General features: G+C 39.9%; 1 protein-coding gene across 1 annotated transcript in view; it reads left to right on the top strand.

Moving 5' to 3' along the window:
• The first annotated feature begins 14269 nt into the window (after nt 1-14269).
• Nucleotides 14270-18266, top strand: part of LOC107571651 (plastin-2-like) — a 15116-nt gene continuing 11119 nt past the window's right edge. The window contains exons 1-6 of the mRNA XM_016257984.1: nt 14270-14274; nt 14533-14570; nt 15879-16011; nt 16519-16600; nt 16683-16848; nt 17736-17878. Of these exons, the coding sequence (XP_016113470.1) occupies nt 14270-14274; nt 14533-14570; nt 15879-16011; nt 16519-16600; nt 16683-16848; nt 17736-17878 (567 nt within the window). The remainder of the gene's footprint in view (nt 14275-14532; nt 14571-15878; nt 16012-16518; nt 16601-16682; nt 16849-17735; nt 17879-18266) is intronic.

Raw genomic sequence — 18266 nt, 5'->3', positions numbered from 1 at the left:
GTGTGTGTGTGTGTGTGTGTGTGAGAGAGAGTGTGAGTGAGCGTGTGTGTGTGTGTGTGTGAGAGAGTGAGAGTGTGTGTGTGAGTGTATGAGTGTGAGAGCGTGTGTGTGTGTGTGAGAGTGAGTGTGTGTGTGTGTGTGTGTGTGTGAGTGAGTGAGTGAGTGTAACGGTATAGTGAGGAGTAAAAATAGTGAACGAGGGTCTTATCAGGAGTGTCTTCATCAGGAATGACAGATCAGCGATCAAACTTCATGATAATCTGACTTAAGGTTAACACTGGCTTCATAGACGAAACTCTGGACTTTTGGTAGTACCTAGGATAGCAAAGTCCACTAAAGGAGGTAGAGCTTTTTCGCATTTGGCTCCCAAACTCTGGAATAGCCTTCCTGATACCGTTCGGGGTTCAGACACACTCTCTCTGTTTAAATCTAGATTAAAGATTGACATCCCATGGAAACTAGGATTTACACAAGCTTCAGTCTGGATCCAGAACACCTGAGAAGAGATGATGCAAGCCCTCAGAGGACCTCAGATGATGCCAACCCTGAAACAACATACACAACTACCACATTTTGCTATAAGTTTGATTGCAACATATAATAATTGTGGAAATAACATTTATAGTCAATCATTGCTTATTATTATAATATTACAGTTATCATTATAGTTATTGCTGTAGTTATTGTTATATTATCATTATGGTTATGAGTAGTTATCGCTATAGTAATTGTTATATTTATGGTTATCAGTAGTTATTGCTATAGTTATTGTTATATTTATCATTATTGTTATCTGTAGTTTTTTCATAGTTATCACAATAGTTATTGTTTTATTATCATTATGGTTACTGGTAGTTATTGTTATAGTTATCGCTGACGACACGTCAGGAAGATCACCGATGAAACATCATGAGCACCACTGCAAACATGAGATTCATTTATACAACAGTTAAATTAACAAGAAGTTCATATTGTTACATTTTAGACACAATATCGTCTGTTTTGCTCAGTTTCGCAAATGAAAATAGTTGAAAGCCACAGCAGAACTGTTGAGCATCTCTGATCAGCACACAGCGGTGATTCTTACTGAATGAATCAGACTCATTTATAAAGCTTCATTTCTGAATGAAATAGGCTGTTTGAATGAATCTGTTGAATGAATGACTCAATGACAGGCACTTGCCACCGTATTTCAATAATCATTTAAAAATGAACATTAATATTCAGTTTATTATCACTATTCATGCCAAGTTGAATGAAAACATTTCTTTCTACTGCTACTTTTTCAGTGCTGTAAATGATCTTTTGGAGGGTAATTTGATACGAGATTAATTTGCGATTAATTTAATAATTAATTGGCACATCGTGTAATTTATTAGGTTAAAAATTTTAATTGCTTGACCGTTTACCGCAGTGAAATTATGGTAATGCTTTTACTGACAATCAAAAGTTACATGTATTAGTATTAATAACTAGAGTAATGATGCTGATGTTTTGATTTGCACCAGTAAACAGTGTAAAGCCAGTTGTTTTATGTGCGCACATACTGAGACTCATTTCTCCTCTCCTGATGAACACAGACACCAAACTGAAGCCAATAATGACCCGAGACCTCATTACATCAAACAATACACAATTACATGCGACCGCAAACAGTTCCTTAAACTGTGAATAAAAATAAGAGAGGCAAAAGAGAAGTGCACATCCTCTTCTTCCTCTTTTAATCAGAACGTTTCGTTTCCTAAAGACATAAAGCTGTTTGTGTGGATGCAGAAGATCTGCTGTCATACGCACTGAAGACGTGAGAACACCGGAGACTCAAGTCTGACCACAAACACACACGTCTGAGTCTGAGAGTAAACGCAGCAGCAGACACCTTTCTCTCGCTGACATAATGTGATGTCTGAGTTCTTGCATTGAGCATTTCTTTAAAAAGCAATCATCAATTCTAAACTGGTTTTGAGGAGTAGTACACCATACGGTCAAAAATCTCACTGGATTATTACAATTAATGTTTGGAAATCTATCAGTAATTAGAAAGCAATCCTGCCCCTCGTCAGTGGAAATTAATATTAGCTTCAGTGCCAACACCTACAGAACCAGGATGAAGAAGAAGAAACAAGGCTGGACAGTGATCCCAAACACCCAAATCCAAATAAGATTTGAAGACTGTTTGTGTGGAAGAATGAGCCAAACTCACACCTGAGCAATGCATGAACTCATAAGCATAAACTCACTTCAATTAAAAAAAGAAAAAAATATGAAAAACATAAATAAATAAAATATATAAGAAAAAATAATCAAAGTAAGAGTTATAATGTCCTGTTATTTTGCTTCTCTAGTAAATGCATCTTAATTTAAGAATATTAAATGTAGATATTTGTACTGGAAAACAAAAACACATTTTTTTTTTTTTTGCTGTGTATGACTGCAGTGTTTACTTTCTCAGTATAGAATATCATTTATCTTTCAGCAGGTTTAGGGTCTGATGGAGTCTCACACACACACACTCACACTCACACACAGCTGAAGAACACACTCATCCGTCACACTGATGATCCAGCAGAATGTCGACCGCATATGATCTGTCTGTGAGGAATCCTGCTTGTGGGCGGAGACAAACTCTCACAGCTCAGCGTCTGATTGGCTCCCGGATCCTGCCCTCTGCAGTGCAGCTCCGACAGGAAGAGACGCAGCAACTTCCTGTAGTTCCAGCGGGACAGAACCGTGCTCCTCAACCCATCCGCTGAGCCGCTCACCTGCAGGAAGTCATGGAGGCAGAAGAGGTCAGGAGGTCACAGCTGTAGATGAACAGGTGCGGAGCGCTGAGGATGATGGGAGAAACCGCAGATGATCGGAGCGACACCATCATCATCCTCATGGAGAGTCTGTGGACGGCAGACGGACTCACTCTCTGCATCACAGTCTGGAAACACAATATGTGACCCTGGAGCACAAAACCAGTCATAAGGGTCCATTTTTTTTATTTAGATTCATACATCACCTGAAAATACACAATAACATCTTTCCATTGATGTATGGTTTATTAGGATAGGACAATATTTGGCTGAGATACAACTATTTGAAAATCTGGAATCTGAGGGAGCAAAAAAATCTAAATATTGAGAAAATCATCTTTAAAGTTGTTCAAATTAAGTTCTTAGCAATGCATATTACTAATCAAACATTAAGTTTTGATATATTTACGGTAGGAGATTTACTAAATATCTTCATGGAACATGATCTTTACTTAATATCCTAATGATTTTTGGCATAAAAGAGAAATGTATAATTGTGACCCATACAATGTATTGTTGGCTATTGCTACAAATATCCCCCAGCGACTCAACACTGCTTCTGTGCTGCAGGGACACATAAAATATATAATATCATATAATAATATAATATAATATAATGGGGAGAGCAGGGTGAATTGAGCCAGTTTTTACTTATGGTTTGTTTAAAGTGAGCGCATGACAGTAATGAGTCCAACTTAGATATGTACATAGATTTCAGAATGTGGTGCATCCTTGGGAATATCAAGTATGGTGACCCATACTCGGAATTAGTGCTCTGCATTTATCCCATCCAAAGTGCACACTCGCAACCTTTGGGTTACGAGTCCGACTCTCTAACCATTAGGCCACGACTTCTCCAGAACTAGGCTAATATACTATATAATCATAAGAAGGGGCGAGGCACTCGCTCAACTTACCCCAGGACTGTTAGCTCAAATTACACCACTCCGACCATTTTATTAAACTTGTGTTGTCCAGCAGTTTAGGGCTAACATCATGCTAACAGTATCGCATCATATTTTAACCTCCTAAAGCACAAACACGTGTGATATATATATATATTTTTTAGATTTGTCTGTAATTGTTCAGACCCAGGAAGCATGAGTTCTTGAACCTAAACATTTTTTTAACTTAAATGTAGGTATAATATCATATAATATAATATAATATAATATAATAGACAAGACACTATATATATATAAATATATATGTATATATGTGTCACAAAATAAAAGACACTCTGCTTGCCTCTTTTAATCTCAAGCCTGTCAAACACATCTTACCAGCAAACATACACTTGTTTTCATCCTTCTCTCCACTCTCTCAGGCAGAAGTCTCTAAACTCATCAAACTACTACTTGTCCGCTTGATCCTATTGCATCTCATCTCCTTCAAGCCATTTCTCCTGCCGTTCTGAGTCCTTAGCCATCTTCAAGAAACGACTAAAAACACATCTGTTCCACCTTTATTTGACCCTCTAACTCTAGCATTTTCTATTCTTTTTTAATTCTACTTTATCTATATTTATCTTCTTTTTTTCATTTAAAAAAACTATATATATATATATATATATATACACCTTGCTACGTGTACTGCGTTAGGCTAACCGAGACTTGTCATTTGGACTTATATATTGTTGCTCTTTTGTTAGTTTTGACAGCTTTTATTGTCCTCTTTTGTAAGTCGCTTTGGATAAAAGCGTCTGCTAAATGACTAAATGTAAATAATAATATCATATTATTAGTATATAATAATATACAGTATATACAGCCATATACAGCCATATACAGATTTCCTAAAAGAATTTGCAGAAGATGATGCCAACCCTGAAACAACATACAGAACTACCACATTTTGCTATAAATTTGATTGCATCATATAATAATTGCTGTTAATAGTGTTCATCGTCTGTTTGATTACATCTTTAATTTAATTTTCCGTACATTTCTGCCATACGTACATTAACTGACAGTCACCACTGATTAGCTACTACTGAACATATTGTAGAAACTTAATTTTCTGTAAAGTTGCTTTGCAACGATTTGTATAGTGAAAAGCGCTATACAAATACATTTGAATTGAATTGAATTGTCAAAGAAAGAGCCATTTCCTTTTCCTCCGGGTTCTCAGGCTCGCGGGCTGACAGTGCGACACACTGCCTCCTCACTCTCGCCCGCGATGCCCCCCCTTGCCAGCGGCCAAGAGATTGCTGATGGGAGACCCGATGCCTCTCCACGCATCTCTGGCCGGGGACCTGGGGAGTTCGGTAGTGATGGGTCAGAACATGATGCCTTCTGCACCATCCAGCTCTGCTCCCCGCCGGTGCTCCACTGCAGGTATGTCGATTGTCCCTTTGGTGCCACTCGCACAGAGTTTGGGGGCTTGGCTTGCGCTGCCCAACCTGTCCCGTTGGCTCATTCGCACAATTAGACTCGGCTACGCAATTCAGTTTACCAGGCGACCTCCTGAGTTCAGCGGCATTCTCGAGACTTCTGTGACAGTCCCTGTCTTACGTGAGGAGATTGCTGTCCTCCTGGCAAAGGATGCAATCGAGCCGGTCCCTCCAGCCGAGATGAGGCGGGGGGTTTTACAGGCCCTACTTCATCGTAACCAAGAGAGGCGGTGGCTTTCAGCCAATCCTGGGTCTGCGAGTCTTGAATCGGGCCCTTCACAAGCTTCCGTTCAAGATGTTGACGCAGAAGCACATCATCAGATACACCCAGCCTCAGGATTGGTTGGCAGCGGTCGACCTGAAGGACGCTTACTTTCATGTCTTGATTCTTCATCGACACAGACCGTTTCTATGGTTTGCGTTCGAGGGTCGGGCATGGCAGTAGAGGGTCCTCCCCTTCGGTCTTTCCCTAACCCCCCGTGTCTTTACGAAGGTCGTGGAGGGTGCCCTTGTCCCGTTACGGGAAGTGGGCATTAGGATCCTCAACTATCTCGAGCATGGCCTGCGCGAGAACAGTTGTGTGATCACAGGTACCTGGTGCTCCGGCTCCTCAGCCAGTTGGGGCTTCAGGTCAACTGGGAAAAGAGCAAGCTCTCCCCCGTGCAGAGAATCTCTTTTCCCAGTATGGAGTTAGACTCTGTATGATGGCGCATCTCACCAACGAGCGTGCCCAGTCCGTGCTGAACTGCCTGGGTTCCTTCAGAGGCATGACGGTGGTATCACTGAAACAGGAAAGGAAAAAAGGAAAGGAAACAAGGAAAGGAAAAGGAAAAAAGCACCAGGCCCAGACTGTGTTACACCAGTCTGTCTGAAATCCTGTGCTGACCAGCTGGCCCCCATCTTCACACAGATCTTCAACAGATCACTGGAGCTGTGCGAAGTCCCTTCATGCTTCAAACGCTCCACCATCATCCCCGTCCCAAAGAAACCCAAAATTACTGGACTTAATAACTACAGACCTGTGGCTCTAATGTCTGTGGTCATGAAATTATATGTGTAAACATACCTGGCAATAAAGCTCATTCGGATTCTGATTCTGAACACTTTCAGAGGCTCCTGGGACATATGGCATCCGCAGCTGCAGTCACGCCGCTCGGATTGCTTCATATGAGACCATTTCAGCACTGATTACACTCCAGAGTCCCGAGATGGGCATGGCGCTGCGGTACAGTTTGCGTGACCTTCACTCCGACGTGTTGCTGCTCATTCAGCCCCTGGACAGACCTTGTCTTTCTACGGGCCGGGGTGCCCTTAGAACAAGTGTCTCGGCATGTCGTTGTCACGACGGATGCCTCCAGTGTGGGCTGGTGCACTACATGCTGCCACTAGGCAGCCTCGGGGTTCTGGACAGGGCCTCGATTGCTTTGGCACATCAACTGCCTCGAGTTGCTGGGAGTGCTGCTAGCCTTGCGACGGTTCCGGCCACTGCTGCTTGGCAAGCATGTGTTGGTCCGTACGGACAACACTGCGACCGTCTCGTACATCCACTCGCAGGGTTGTCTACAATCACGTTGCATGTCACAACTCGCCCGCCATCTCCTCTCCTGGAGTCAAATGCGGTGCAAGTCGCTGCGTGCCGTCCACATCCTGGGGAAGCTCAATAGTGCGGCCGACGCGCTCTCATGACAGCTCACGTTCCCCGGAGAATGGCGACTCCATCCAGAGACGTTCTGGGCTGATCTGGAGTCGATTCGGGGAGGTCCAGGTAGACGTGTTTGCCTCCCATGAGTCCTCCCACTGCTATCTGCATTACACTCTGACCGAGGCCCCCTTCAGCACAGACGTGCTGGCACACAGCTGGCCTCGGGCTTTATGCAAGTATGCGGTTCCCCCAGTGAGTCTTCTCGCACAGACACTGTGCAAGGTCAGGGAGGACGAGGAACAGGTCCTGCTGGTTGCACCTTACGGGCCCACCCGGGCAAGGTTGTCAGAACTCATGCTCCTCGTGACAGCCCCTCCCTGGAGCATCCCTCTGAGGAAGGAGCTCCTTTCTCAGGGGCTTGGCACCACTGGCTCCCGCGTCCAGATACGAGCGGGACGTGGCAGAAGTCCACCGGTGGTGGAAGTCACTATCACTCAGGCCAGAGCCCTCTCTACGGGGCAAGCTTTTTGCCTTGAAGTGGAGTCTGTTCTCGATCTGCGGTTCTTTTCACCAGGAAGACCCCTGAAGATGCACGATTGGAGTAGGGCTTTCTTTCCTGCAAGAAAGGTTGGAGCGTAGGCTGTCTCGCCTGCTGCGCCATTCCCCCTTACCCGGGGATGCGAGCGCCTTTTTCCTCTCGACGGCAATCCCTGCGTAAAACCTGAAGAGTGGATGCACTTGTCGCCTATTTATACCCGTATGCATGGGGAGTGGCTCACTGCTATCTGCATTACACTCTGACCGAGGCCCCCTTCAGCACAGACGTGCTGGCACACAGCTGGCCTCGGGCTTTATGCAAGTATGCGGTTCCCCCAGTGAGTCTTCTCGCACAGACACTGTGCAAGGTCAGGGAGGACGAGGAACAGGTCCTGCTGGTTGCACCTTACGGGCCCACCCGGGCAAGGTTGTCAGAACTCATGCTCCTCGTGACAGCCCCTCCCTGGAGCATCCCTCTGAGGAAGGAGCTCCTTTCTCAGGGGCTTGGCACCACTGGCTCCCGCGTCCAGATACGAGCGGGACGTGGCAGAAGTCCACCGGTGGTGGAAGTCACTATCACTCAGGCCAGAGCCCTCTCTACGGGGCAAGCTTTTTGCCTTGAAGTGGAGTCTGTTCTCGATCTGCGGTTCTTTTCACCAGGAAGACCCCTGAAGATGCACGATTGGAGTAGGGCTTTCTTTCCTGCAAGAAAGGTTGGAGCGTAGGCTGTCTCGCCTGCTGCGCCATTCCCCCTTACCCGGGGATGCGAGCGCCTTTTTCCTCTCGACGGCAATCCCTGCGTAAAACCTGAAGAGTGGATGCACTTGTCGCCTATTTATACCCGTATGCATGGGGAGTGGCTCAGGTATGCAAAATCCACTAGCCAAATTTCATTGGTGTTTTCTCTAAAAGTCAGAGATGATTGGGGCGTCCAAGTAAATCCCCATATGTCGTCATGACATAACGTCTCCATTTCCTCCATCAGGGAATGAGGGTTACGTACGTAACTGAGACATTCTCTAATGGCTCTGTCAAAAATAGAGCCCTCCACCTGAGAACACAGTAAGCACCTTAACTGCTGGTCATTAACATATGAAAGGTCTGACAGCCACCAGGCCTCACAACCAGCAGTGTTTCAGCCGTATAGGCCCATGAAACTTCACGGATTCCTGTATATGTCCGTGTACACCGAAGTACATCGGTATTTCTGGAAATGTACTGTTCTGTGTAACTTGACTCAGGTAATTTCCACATACATCCGACAAACCTGAAATTACACGGCAGTTTACCATGACCAGATATGACCAGATTTGACCTTTTTCATGCAGTGCCTAATCTTGGATGACCTGAGAGTGAACTCATTTTCAGCACATTTTTGGTTTTGACTGAACCTTTCCTTTATCCCAAACCTGGTGGACCATTTGAATGTGGAAACATTTGCAGCAAATCATAAGATGATTCTTAAATGATGACATTAGTTGATCCAAACATGTGGTTACGTTCTTGAATGGATCCATTCAGAGGATCAAACCTCAGCGCGGTCAGATCTCAGAAGTTTGTCAGATGCTGTCAGACGTCCATCATGTTTGTTTGAGTGTGCAGATGCCAAGTGTTTTACCTTATAAAGACATGGAGCGTGTGTTCCTGTTTCGAGTGTCGTGTAAGTCACTTCCTTCCTCTCACATTTGAATAGAGTCACTGCAGCTCCTCTAAACGCGTCCAGACTCAGAAGCAGCCTGAAGCCCAGCGTCCATCTGCAGGTAAGAGAAACTCATCAAACCCATCTCTGATCATGACTGGATCTGAGCTCATTCTGACAGAAAACATGCTGCACTCTTCAAAATACAGCACTTGATCTCAAAGCAGAAGCTTTCGATTCTTGATCAGGTGTGCTGAACACAGAAACAGCTTTATTTTTAAGTGTATAAAGATTGTGCAGGTTTGTGTTTCTCATGCACTTCATTAGTTTCTTGACTTCTCAGGTTTAGATTCATATTAATGCAACAGCTTGCAAAATACAGACATGCAGTCGAGTACAAACATCTGATAGTAAAAATACTTATATTTGCAAATGCCGTTTAATTTAATAACTTTGTTTTTCTATTACAAATGACATTGCACTGAACAAAAAATGGTGTACTCAGTCAAATTGCTAGTAAATTTCACAATTAATTACAAGGAAATGGTAAATAACACATTGAACTGAATGTGAAATTGTGAAGTAGAAAAACTGAAAAAGTATTTTTTATTGTAAAACACTCCAATAATCTGTGTTTACAACTTCTCTGTAAAAATAAATAAATGAAAAATAAAACAAAATTGGAGTTGGAATTGGCATATTTTCAGTGTTCTCTCAGCCGTTCAGGCCTGCTGTGTGTTCAGTGATGTACGTGTCGGTTTGATAAAGTGTTGGGGGTTTTCGAGTGTAATCTGAAGCAGAAGTGAAGCTTTGCTCTGCTGTTAAAGGGAAACAGGAAACTGCGGTTGATCTGAGCAGCGACTGCATTCATTCTGATGTGAAGCTGCAGCTCGATCTCCAGCATCTGCTCTCTATCTCATCTCTGAGCCTTAAACTTTCGTTCACACCTTCACTAAGTGTATGATGTGCAGCAGCAAGTTTTCATGATATCATATCAGTTTCCAGGCCGTCATCATGCAGCGCGGAAACAAACACGTCTGAAAGAGGAAGATCAGAGCCTGTGATGCACATGGCAAACAGACATTTTGAAATGATACTGAAATAAGCAGCAGTTGTTCTGTTGCTCAAGTGTTTAAAGACAGAGAAAGGAGTTTTCAGTGCAACATTTGTGCTGATAAAATAAAAGGGCTTATCTTTGCCATAAAAGATGCAAACGAGCATCTGATTGTTTGACTGCTGTGAACAGACGTCGCTTTAAAGAGAGCAGCATTTGCATGTTAAATGCATTGATAAAAGCATCCGTCTGATTTACATGAACAAAACACAAATGAGCTCTTATTAAAAACAGATTTATAGTTTTGCTAGTTTGCTCTCAGTATAGACTGTTTTCTGGAGATGTAAACTTACAAGAATGTCACGGCTGGGTTTAAAAACATTAGCTTTAAACCTCCTCCATGATCACTGACATATTCCTGCATTTGTTAACGTGACAATCAGAGGATCTCACTCACGTCTCAGAAACATCTCACACCTTCACAAGCAGGAAGTCCAAACCCAGCCTAACAAAACTAAGTTGAAGAACACTTTTCTAACATGGCCATAATCCCCAGTTATGAAAACGTTATTTCAGAATGTTCTCCAAATGTTCCAAATGGCCAGTTTTTAAAAATGTTTAAAAATGTTTTTTCTTGGTCGTAAGAATGTTAAGTAAACATTCCATTTGATCACTTTGCAAACATTCTGCGAATGTTACGTTTGAATGTTCTCTAAACGCTAGAAACATCCAATATTTTAAATGTTTTAAAAACTTTTTTGTTTGTTTGCTTAAGCGAAAGTTACATTGTATTATTTTGCAAACGTTACTTTTGAATGTTCTCTGAAAGTTCTGAAACAAGTAGTAACGTTTAAGAAACGTTAGGCAAATGAAAAGTTCCATGAATGATTCATAAATTACGTTTCTGTTAACGTTTTGAGAAAGTTATTAAAGACCAGATAACCAGATAAAAATTAGTTCCAAGAACGTTTTGCTAACGTTTTGATTAAGTTACGAAATGTTTTTTTGTTCTGAACGTTCTCTGAATACTCTAAAAATAAAAATTTAAGCAAAAGTTACATTGTATCATGGGAACGTTACTTTTGAATGTTCTGAACGTTCTGAACGTTCTGAAACAAGAATGCTAGATAAACATCCAACTAGAACGTTTCAGAAATACACATTCCATGAACAGTGTATGAATAATGATGTGCTAACATTTTATGAACATCACTAAAGAGCAGAGAACTCTGAATAAATGTTCTGTGTAAATGTTACGTTTGAATGTTCTCTAAACGCTAGAAACATCCAATATTTTAAATGTTTTAAAAACTTTTTTGTTTGTTTGCTTAAGCGAAAGTTACATTGTATTATTTTGCAAACGTTACTTTTGAATGTTCTCTGAAAGTTCTGAAACAAGTAGTAACGTTTAAGAAACGTTAGGCAAACGTTTCAGAAATGAAAAGTTCCATGAATGATTCATAAATTACGTTTCTGTTAACGTTTTGAGAAAGTTATTAAAGACCAGATAACCAGATAAAAATTAGTTCCAAGAACGTTTTGCTAACGTTTTGATTAAGTTACGAAATGTTTTTTTGTTCTGAACGTTCTCTGAATACTCTAAAAATACAAATTTAAGCAAAAGTTACATTGTATCATGGGAACGTTACTTTTGAATGTTCTGAACGTTCTGAAACAAGAATGCTAGATAAACATCCAACTAGAACGTTTCAGAAATACACATTCCATGAACAGTGTATGAATAATGATGTGCTAACATTTTATGAACATCACTAAAGAGCAGAGAACTCTGAATAAATGTTCTGTTAGCGTTACTGGAAGAACGTTTGTTCATGGCTTTGCCAGAACATCTTGAAAACGTTTCCTGTTATCTGGATCTGCTGATGTTTTATTCTCTGGTTGTTTAGATCTGCTGTGAAGTACAGTAATGTTCACCGGCATTGCAGTAAGAGTTGGTCGTTCTCAAGCGTATCCTATGCTGATGTTGAGCTGCAGTTTTAGTTTCTTCTCCTCAAACCACAGGCCGTTACTCAAAGACCAGCAGCAGCAGCTGTCTGTGTTTCCGGTGCGAAGCTCTTGCTCAAGCTTTTCTCTGGATGTGTTCATCTGTTATAGAAAACACTCTCAGGCCAGTCAGAATAGTGCAGATCTCAGCTGATCAACACACACACTGTCTCTCTGATCGACAGGTGATTTATCGAGACAGGAGAAGATGGAGGGCACATCACACATCCCAGCGGAGGAGATGGAGGAAATGAGAGAGGCCTTCAGTAAAGTGGGTGAGTGAAGAGACATTTTCATTCAGACGCAGCTTCATCTGCAGTCAAACACAACAGAGGAAGCAGACGGAACTGATTCATGAATAACTCTTTCAAATCTGATTGCTCTAAACGATTCTGGCTCCTCAGCTACTTCATTAATGATTCTTTTAGTGCTTTTTTACAAATCACTTGTTCACATTTCTTAACAAAAATAATAGTACTTTTGTTTTAATCCAATTGCCATTTATTACAATGCAAACATGATTCATTAGAAGAATCCGTTCATTACACTGATCCAAACCAGTGTTGCTATTATTAACTAAACCTGAACTAAAACTGACAACGGCATTTTAGTGCCACGTTAAAAGAATATATACTTTTTTTTATGAGATTAAAGTCATAATATTTTGAGCAAAAAAACAAATCTAAATTACAAGAATAAAGTTGTAGCAATATGAGAATAAATACAAAATATTTTCAGAATAAAGTCAAAATTACGAGAAAAAAGTCTGAATATTTCGAGAATAAACTCGAAATTATGAGAATAAAGTTGAAATATTTTGAGAATAAAGTCAAAATTATGAAAATAAAGTTGAAATATTTCGGAAGCAGACGGAACTGATTCATGAATAACTCTTTCAAATCTGATTCCTCTAAACGATTCTGGCTCCTCAGCTACTTCATTAATGATTCTTTTAGTGCTTTTTTACAAATCACAATAATAGTACTTTTGTTTTAATCCAATTGCCATTTATTACAATGTAAACATGATTCATTAGAAGAATCCGTTCATTACACTGATCCAAACCAGTGTTGCTATTATTAACTAAACCTGAACTAAAACTGACAACGGCATTTTAGTGCCACGTTAAAAAAAATATATACTTTTTTTTATGAGATTAAAGTCATAATATTTTGAGCAAAAAAACAAATCTAAATTACAAGAATAAAGTTGTAGCAATATGAGAATAAATACAAAATATTTTCAGAATAAAGCCAAAATTACGAGAAAAAAGTTGAAATATTTTGAGAATAAAGTCAAAATTGTGAGAATTAAGTCGTAGCAATTACAAGACTAAAGTTATAATATTTTGAGAGTATAGTCTATATTGCGCTTGCAAATGGCCCGGATTGGGAGCTCTGGGAGAAATTCCAAAGTCTCAGCTTTCAAATTCTGTCAGTTTTATAGCGAAATACAAACAATATGTTTTGTAATAATGTGTTTTCCACGCTCTTTAATGTGTTGTGACAGATCGCTTTTTTTCATGCCTTCTGATGTTCCTTCACATTTATATCAGGCTATAACTTGAAATAAAGAGGAAAAACACGTTTATAATGTGTATTTCGTGATAAAACTGACAGAATTTGAAAGCTGAGCTGTGTTATATTAAAGGCAACAAAGCACAGAATTATTGCGATTACTGGGTGGCTGGCGCACTACAAATAATGAATGGATTTGAAGACGTGAAATATTATTTCTAATCATTTACTGTATTATACCGTGAATAAAACAGCTTGTGAATATTCACTTAAAGTTATATACCGCAGAAAAGACAACAATATAACTTGTTAACAAGTTGGAGCCCACTTCAACCTTTAGAGCCTTTTATTGTTGTTTTTAATTAAATACACGTGAGGAATGAAAGGTTGGACGCCACAGACATTGACATTTTCACAAAGAAAACAGTATAATTTAATGAAACAAATGTCTCGTAATCAAAAAGACAACTGATTCTCAGGAATACAGCAATCTATCATTAAAGAGCGTGAAAAACACATTATTACACGACATATTGTTTGTATTTTGCTATAAACTGGCAGAATTTAAAAGCTGAGGCTTTGTTTTATTAAAAGTACCAAAAGCACAAAGCTTATTGCTATTATCGGCTGGTTGGCACACTACAAATAATGAGTGCAATCGAAGACGTGAAATATTATTTCCAAGCATGCTGTATGACACATGGTATGATTTCTGATAATAATCCCACACATATTCAAATCAATTCCGGTGGCCTGGCAACCTCTCCCGGTGCTCCCAATCCGGGCTATCTGCACGCGCAATATAGGCTAACTCTCAAAATAATACAACTTTAATTGCTACAATTTAATTCTCATATTTTCAACTTTATTCTCGAAACATTCCGACTTTTTTTCTCGAAACATTCCGACTTTATTCTCATATTTTCAACTTTATTCTCATATTTTCGAGAACCTCGGAACAGTCGGGAACGCAGCACTCGTACTCCGGTGAGACCAGCGCAAACGCCTTTGATAATCCTGATGCTGGAGCCCAGCTAACAGGGAACAAGCTCACAACTTCCACTAACGATGTACACACGAGCTACATAACCGTTTGGACAAAATGTTCTTAAAGAAAGGTTTATGGAATGTTCTTACAACTTTATTAATATTATGTTCTCATAATGTTTATAATGATCAACATTCTCTAAATGCCCTTATGATGTTATTTGTACTTGATGAACATTGTAGAAACGTCTTCGTAACCGTTAAACAGCATTCTAATCACGACAAGACAACTGGACATTTTAAAGTTCTTAGAATATTAAAAATAAATGTCTGAATGTTATATTTTGGTTAAAAATAAAATTAGTAGAACATTTAAGAAATGTTTTCTTTAAAATTACAAGAAGAAAACTGGACATTTTAATGTCATTAAAGAATATGAAAAATAAACGTTCAAATAACATAATATTTTGGGTAAAAAAAATTTGTAGTACATTTAAAAAACGTCTTTGTAACCTTTAAATAACATTCTAATCGCAACAAGAAAACTGGACATTTTAACGTTATGCAAACGCCTTTGATAATCCTGATGCTGGAGCCCAGCTAACAGGGAACAAGCTCACAACTTCCACTAACGATGTACACACGAGCTACATAACCGTTTGGACAAAATGTTCTTAAAGAAAGGTTTATGGAATGTTCTTACAACTTTATTAATATTATGTTCTCATAATGTTTATAATGATCAACATTCTCTAAATGCCCTTATGATGTTATTTGTACTTGATGAACATTGTAGAAACGTCTTCGTAACCGTTAAACAGCATTCTAATCACGACAAGACAACTGGACATTTTAAAGTTCTTAGAATATTAAAAATAAACGTCTGAATGTTATATTTTGGTTAAAAATAAAATTAGTTGAACATTGTAAGAAATGTTTCTGCAACCTTTAAATAACATTGTAATATTGACAAGAAAACGGCGTTTTCAGTGTTCTCAGAATAACTAAAAATAAATAATGTTATATTTGGGTAAATCACTTTTTTGTAACCATTAAATAACGTTAGAATTGCGGCAAGAAAACAGGATATTTTAACATTCTTAAGAATATAAAAAAATAAACATATGAATAACGTTTTATCTTGTGTGAAAATAAAGTTAGTAGAACATTTAAGAAATGTTTTCTTTAAAATTACAAGAAGAAAACTGGACATTTTAATGTCATTAAAGAATATGAAAAATAATTAACATAAGAAACATTTGAAAACAAGGTTTTTCTAACTAACTGTGTTCTGTGTTCTGTGTGCAGAGGAGGAGAAGGTGGCGTTCGTGAACTGGGTCAATAAAGCGCTGGAGAAGGATCCGGACTGCCAGCATGTTGTTCCCATGGATCCCAGCTCCAACGATCTGTTCACCGCGGTGGGCGACGGCATCGTGTTCTGGTACTGCAGCGTTAACACACCTTCACATTCAATATGACCGTATTTCACTCGTCAGACATCTGTGACCCTGCAGCACAAAAGCAGTGTTAAGTCGCTGGGGTATATTTGTAGCAATAGCCAACAATACATTGTATGGGTCACAATTATACATTTCTCTTTTATGCCAAAAATCATTAGGATATTAAGTAAAGATCATGTTCCATGAAGATATTTTGTAAATGTCCTACCGTAAATATATCAAAACTTAATGTTTGATTAGTAATATGCATTGCTAAGAACTTCATTTGAACAACTTTAAAGATGATTTTCTCAATATTTAGATTTTTTTGCACCCTCAGATTCCAGATTTTCAAATATTGTCCTCTCCTAACAAACCATACATCAATGGAAAGATTATTTATTCAGCTTCCAGATGATGTATAAATCTCAATTTCACAAAATAAGCTCACACGCTTATGACTGGTTTTGTGCTCCAGGGTCACATATGTGTTTACGCTCTGTTCGCAGTAAAATGATCAACCTGTCTGTGCCGGACACTATCGACGAGAGAACCATCAACAAGAAGAAGCTGACGCCCTTCACCATCCAGGTCCGTCCACGATCTGCTGGACTGTCTCACTCACTGCTGTTTTATTGGGTTTTAATGCTGGTGTTCATGTGTAAATGTGCAGGAGAATCTGAACCTGGCGCTGAACTCTGCCTCCGCCATCGGCTGCCACGTGGTGAACATCGGAGCAGAGGACCTGAAAGAGGGCAGGCAGCATTTAGTGCTGGGACTCCTGTGGCAAGTCATCAAAATCGGCCTGTTCGCTGACATCGAAATCAGCAGGAATGAAGGTACAAAGTACTACAAAAGCACCACACACGCACACACACACACACACACACACACACACACATATACACACTCTCTCTCTCGCTCTCTCTCACACACACACACACACACACACACACACTCTCTCTCTCTCACACACAGACACACACACACACTCTCTCTCTCTCTCACACACACACACTCACACTCTCTCGCTCACACACACACACTCACACTCTCTCGCTCACACACACACACTCACACTCTCTCGCTCACACACACACACTCACACTCACACACACACACTCACTCTCTCTCTCTCTCTCTCTCTCTCTCTCTCTCTCTCTCTCTCTCTCACACACACACTTACACAAGCCATTAAATTAAACAGAACGTTTCCTAATTGTTGTTTTTAGGTTAGCTTTACAATCATAAAATAACTTTACAGAATGTTGCCTAATAGCTATTTTAGGTTATATTTTTACAACTTTAAAATAGAGAATGTTCTGTCTAAGTTAATATATGACTGTAAAAATAAAAGTAACCATCAGAGAACATTCTGTACAAGTTATTTTATAGTTGTAAAAATGAAACCATGAGGGAATGTTTTGTATACATTAATTTATGGTTGTAATATAAACCTAAAAACAACCATTAGTTGGTTTATGTTATTTTAATGTTGTCTAAAAACCTCCCTGCAATGTTCCGAGAACATTATTTTATGGTTGTAAGAAATACAAATCTAAAATAGAACATTCCTGGAACATTATTATTGGTTATTTCTGGAACATTTATTTGGTTAAAACAAGAACCAAATACTAACATTAGGGAATGTTGAGAGTTTGCGTATTTCTTTCGCGTAAACGACGCGTGTGTTGATCTAACGAATGCCGTGTGTGTGTGTGTGCAGCTCTGATCTCTCTGCTCCAGGACGGCGAGAGTCTGGAGGATCTGGTCAAGCTGTCTCCTGAGGAGCTGCTGCTGCGCTGGGCTAACTATCACCTGGAGGAGGCCGGCTGCTCCAAGATCAACAACTTCAGCTCCGACATCAAGGTAACCACGCCGAGACTGAACCATAGACAGAGAAACATCCATCCATCTATCTCTCTCTCTCTCTATCTATCTATCCATCTATCTATCTATCTATCTATCTATCTATCTATCTATCTATCTATCTATCTATCTATCTATCTATCTATCTATCTATCTATCTATCTATCTGTCTATCCATCCATCCATCTCTCTGTCTGTCTATCTATCTATCCATCCATCCATCTCTCTGTCTGTCTATCTATCTATCCATCCATCTATCTCTCTGTCTGTCTATCTATCCACCCATCTCTCTCTCTCTCTATCCATCCATCTCTCTCTCTCTCTCTGTCTATCCATCCATCTCTCTGTCTGTCTATCTATCTATCCATCCATCCATCCATCCATCATC

Source organism: Sinocyclocheilus grahami, unplaced genomic scaffold (assembly GCF_001515645.1).
Source record: "Sinocyclocheilus grahami isolate Dianchi unplaced genomic scaffold, SAMN03320097.WGS_v1.1 scaffold1626.1, whole genome shotgun sequence".
NCBI lineage: Eukaryota > Metazoa > Chordata > Actinopteri > Cypriniformes > Cyprinidae > Sinocyclocheilus > Sinocyclocheilus grahami.
This window is presented reverse-complemented; position numbering and strand designations above follow the sequence as displayed.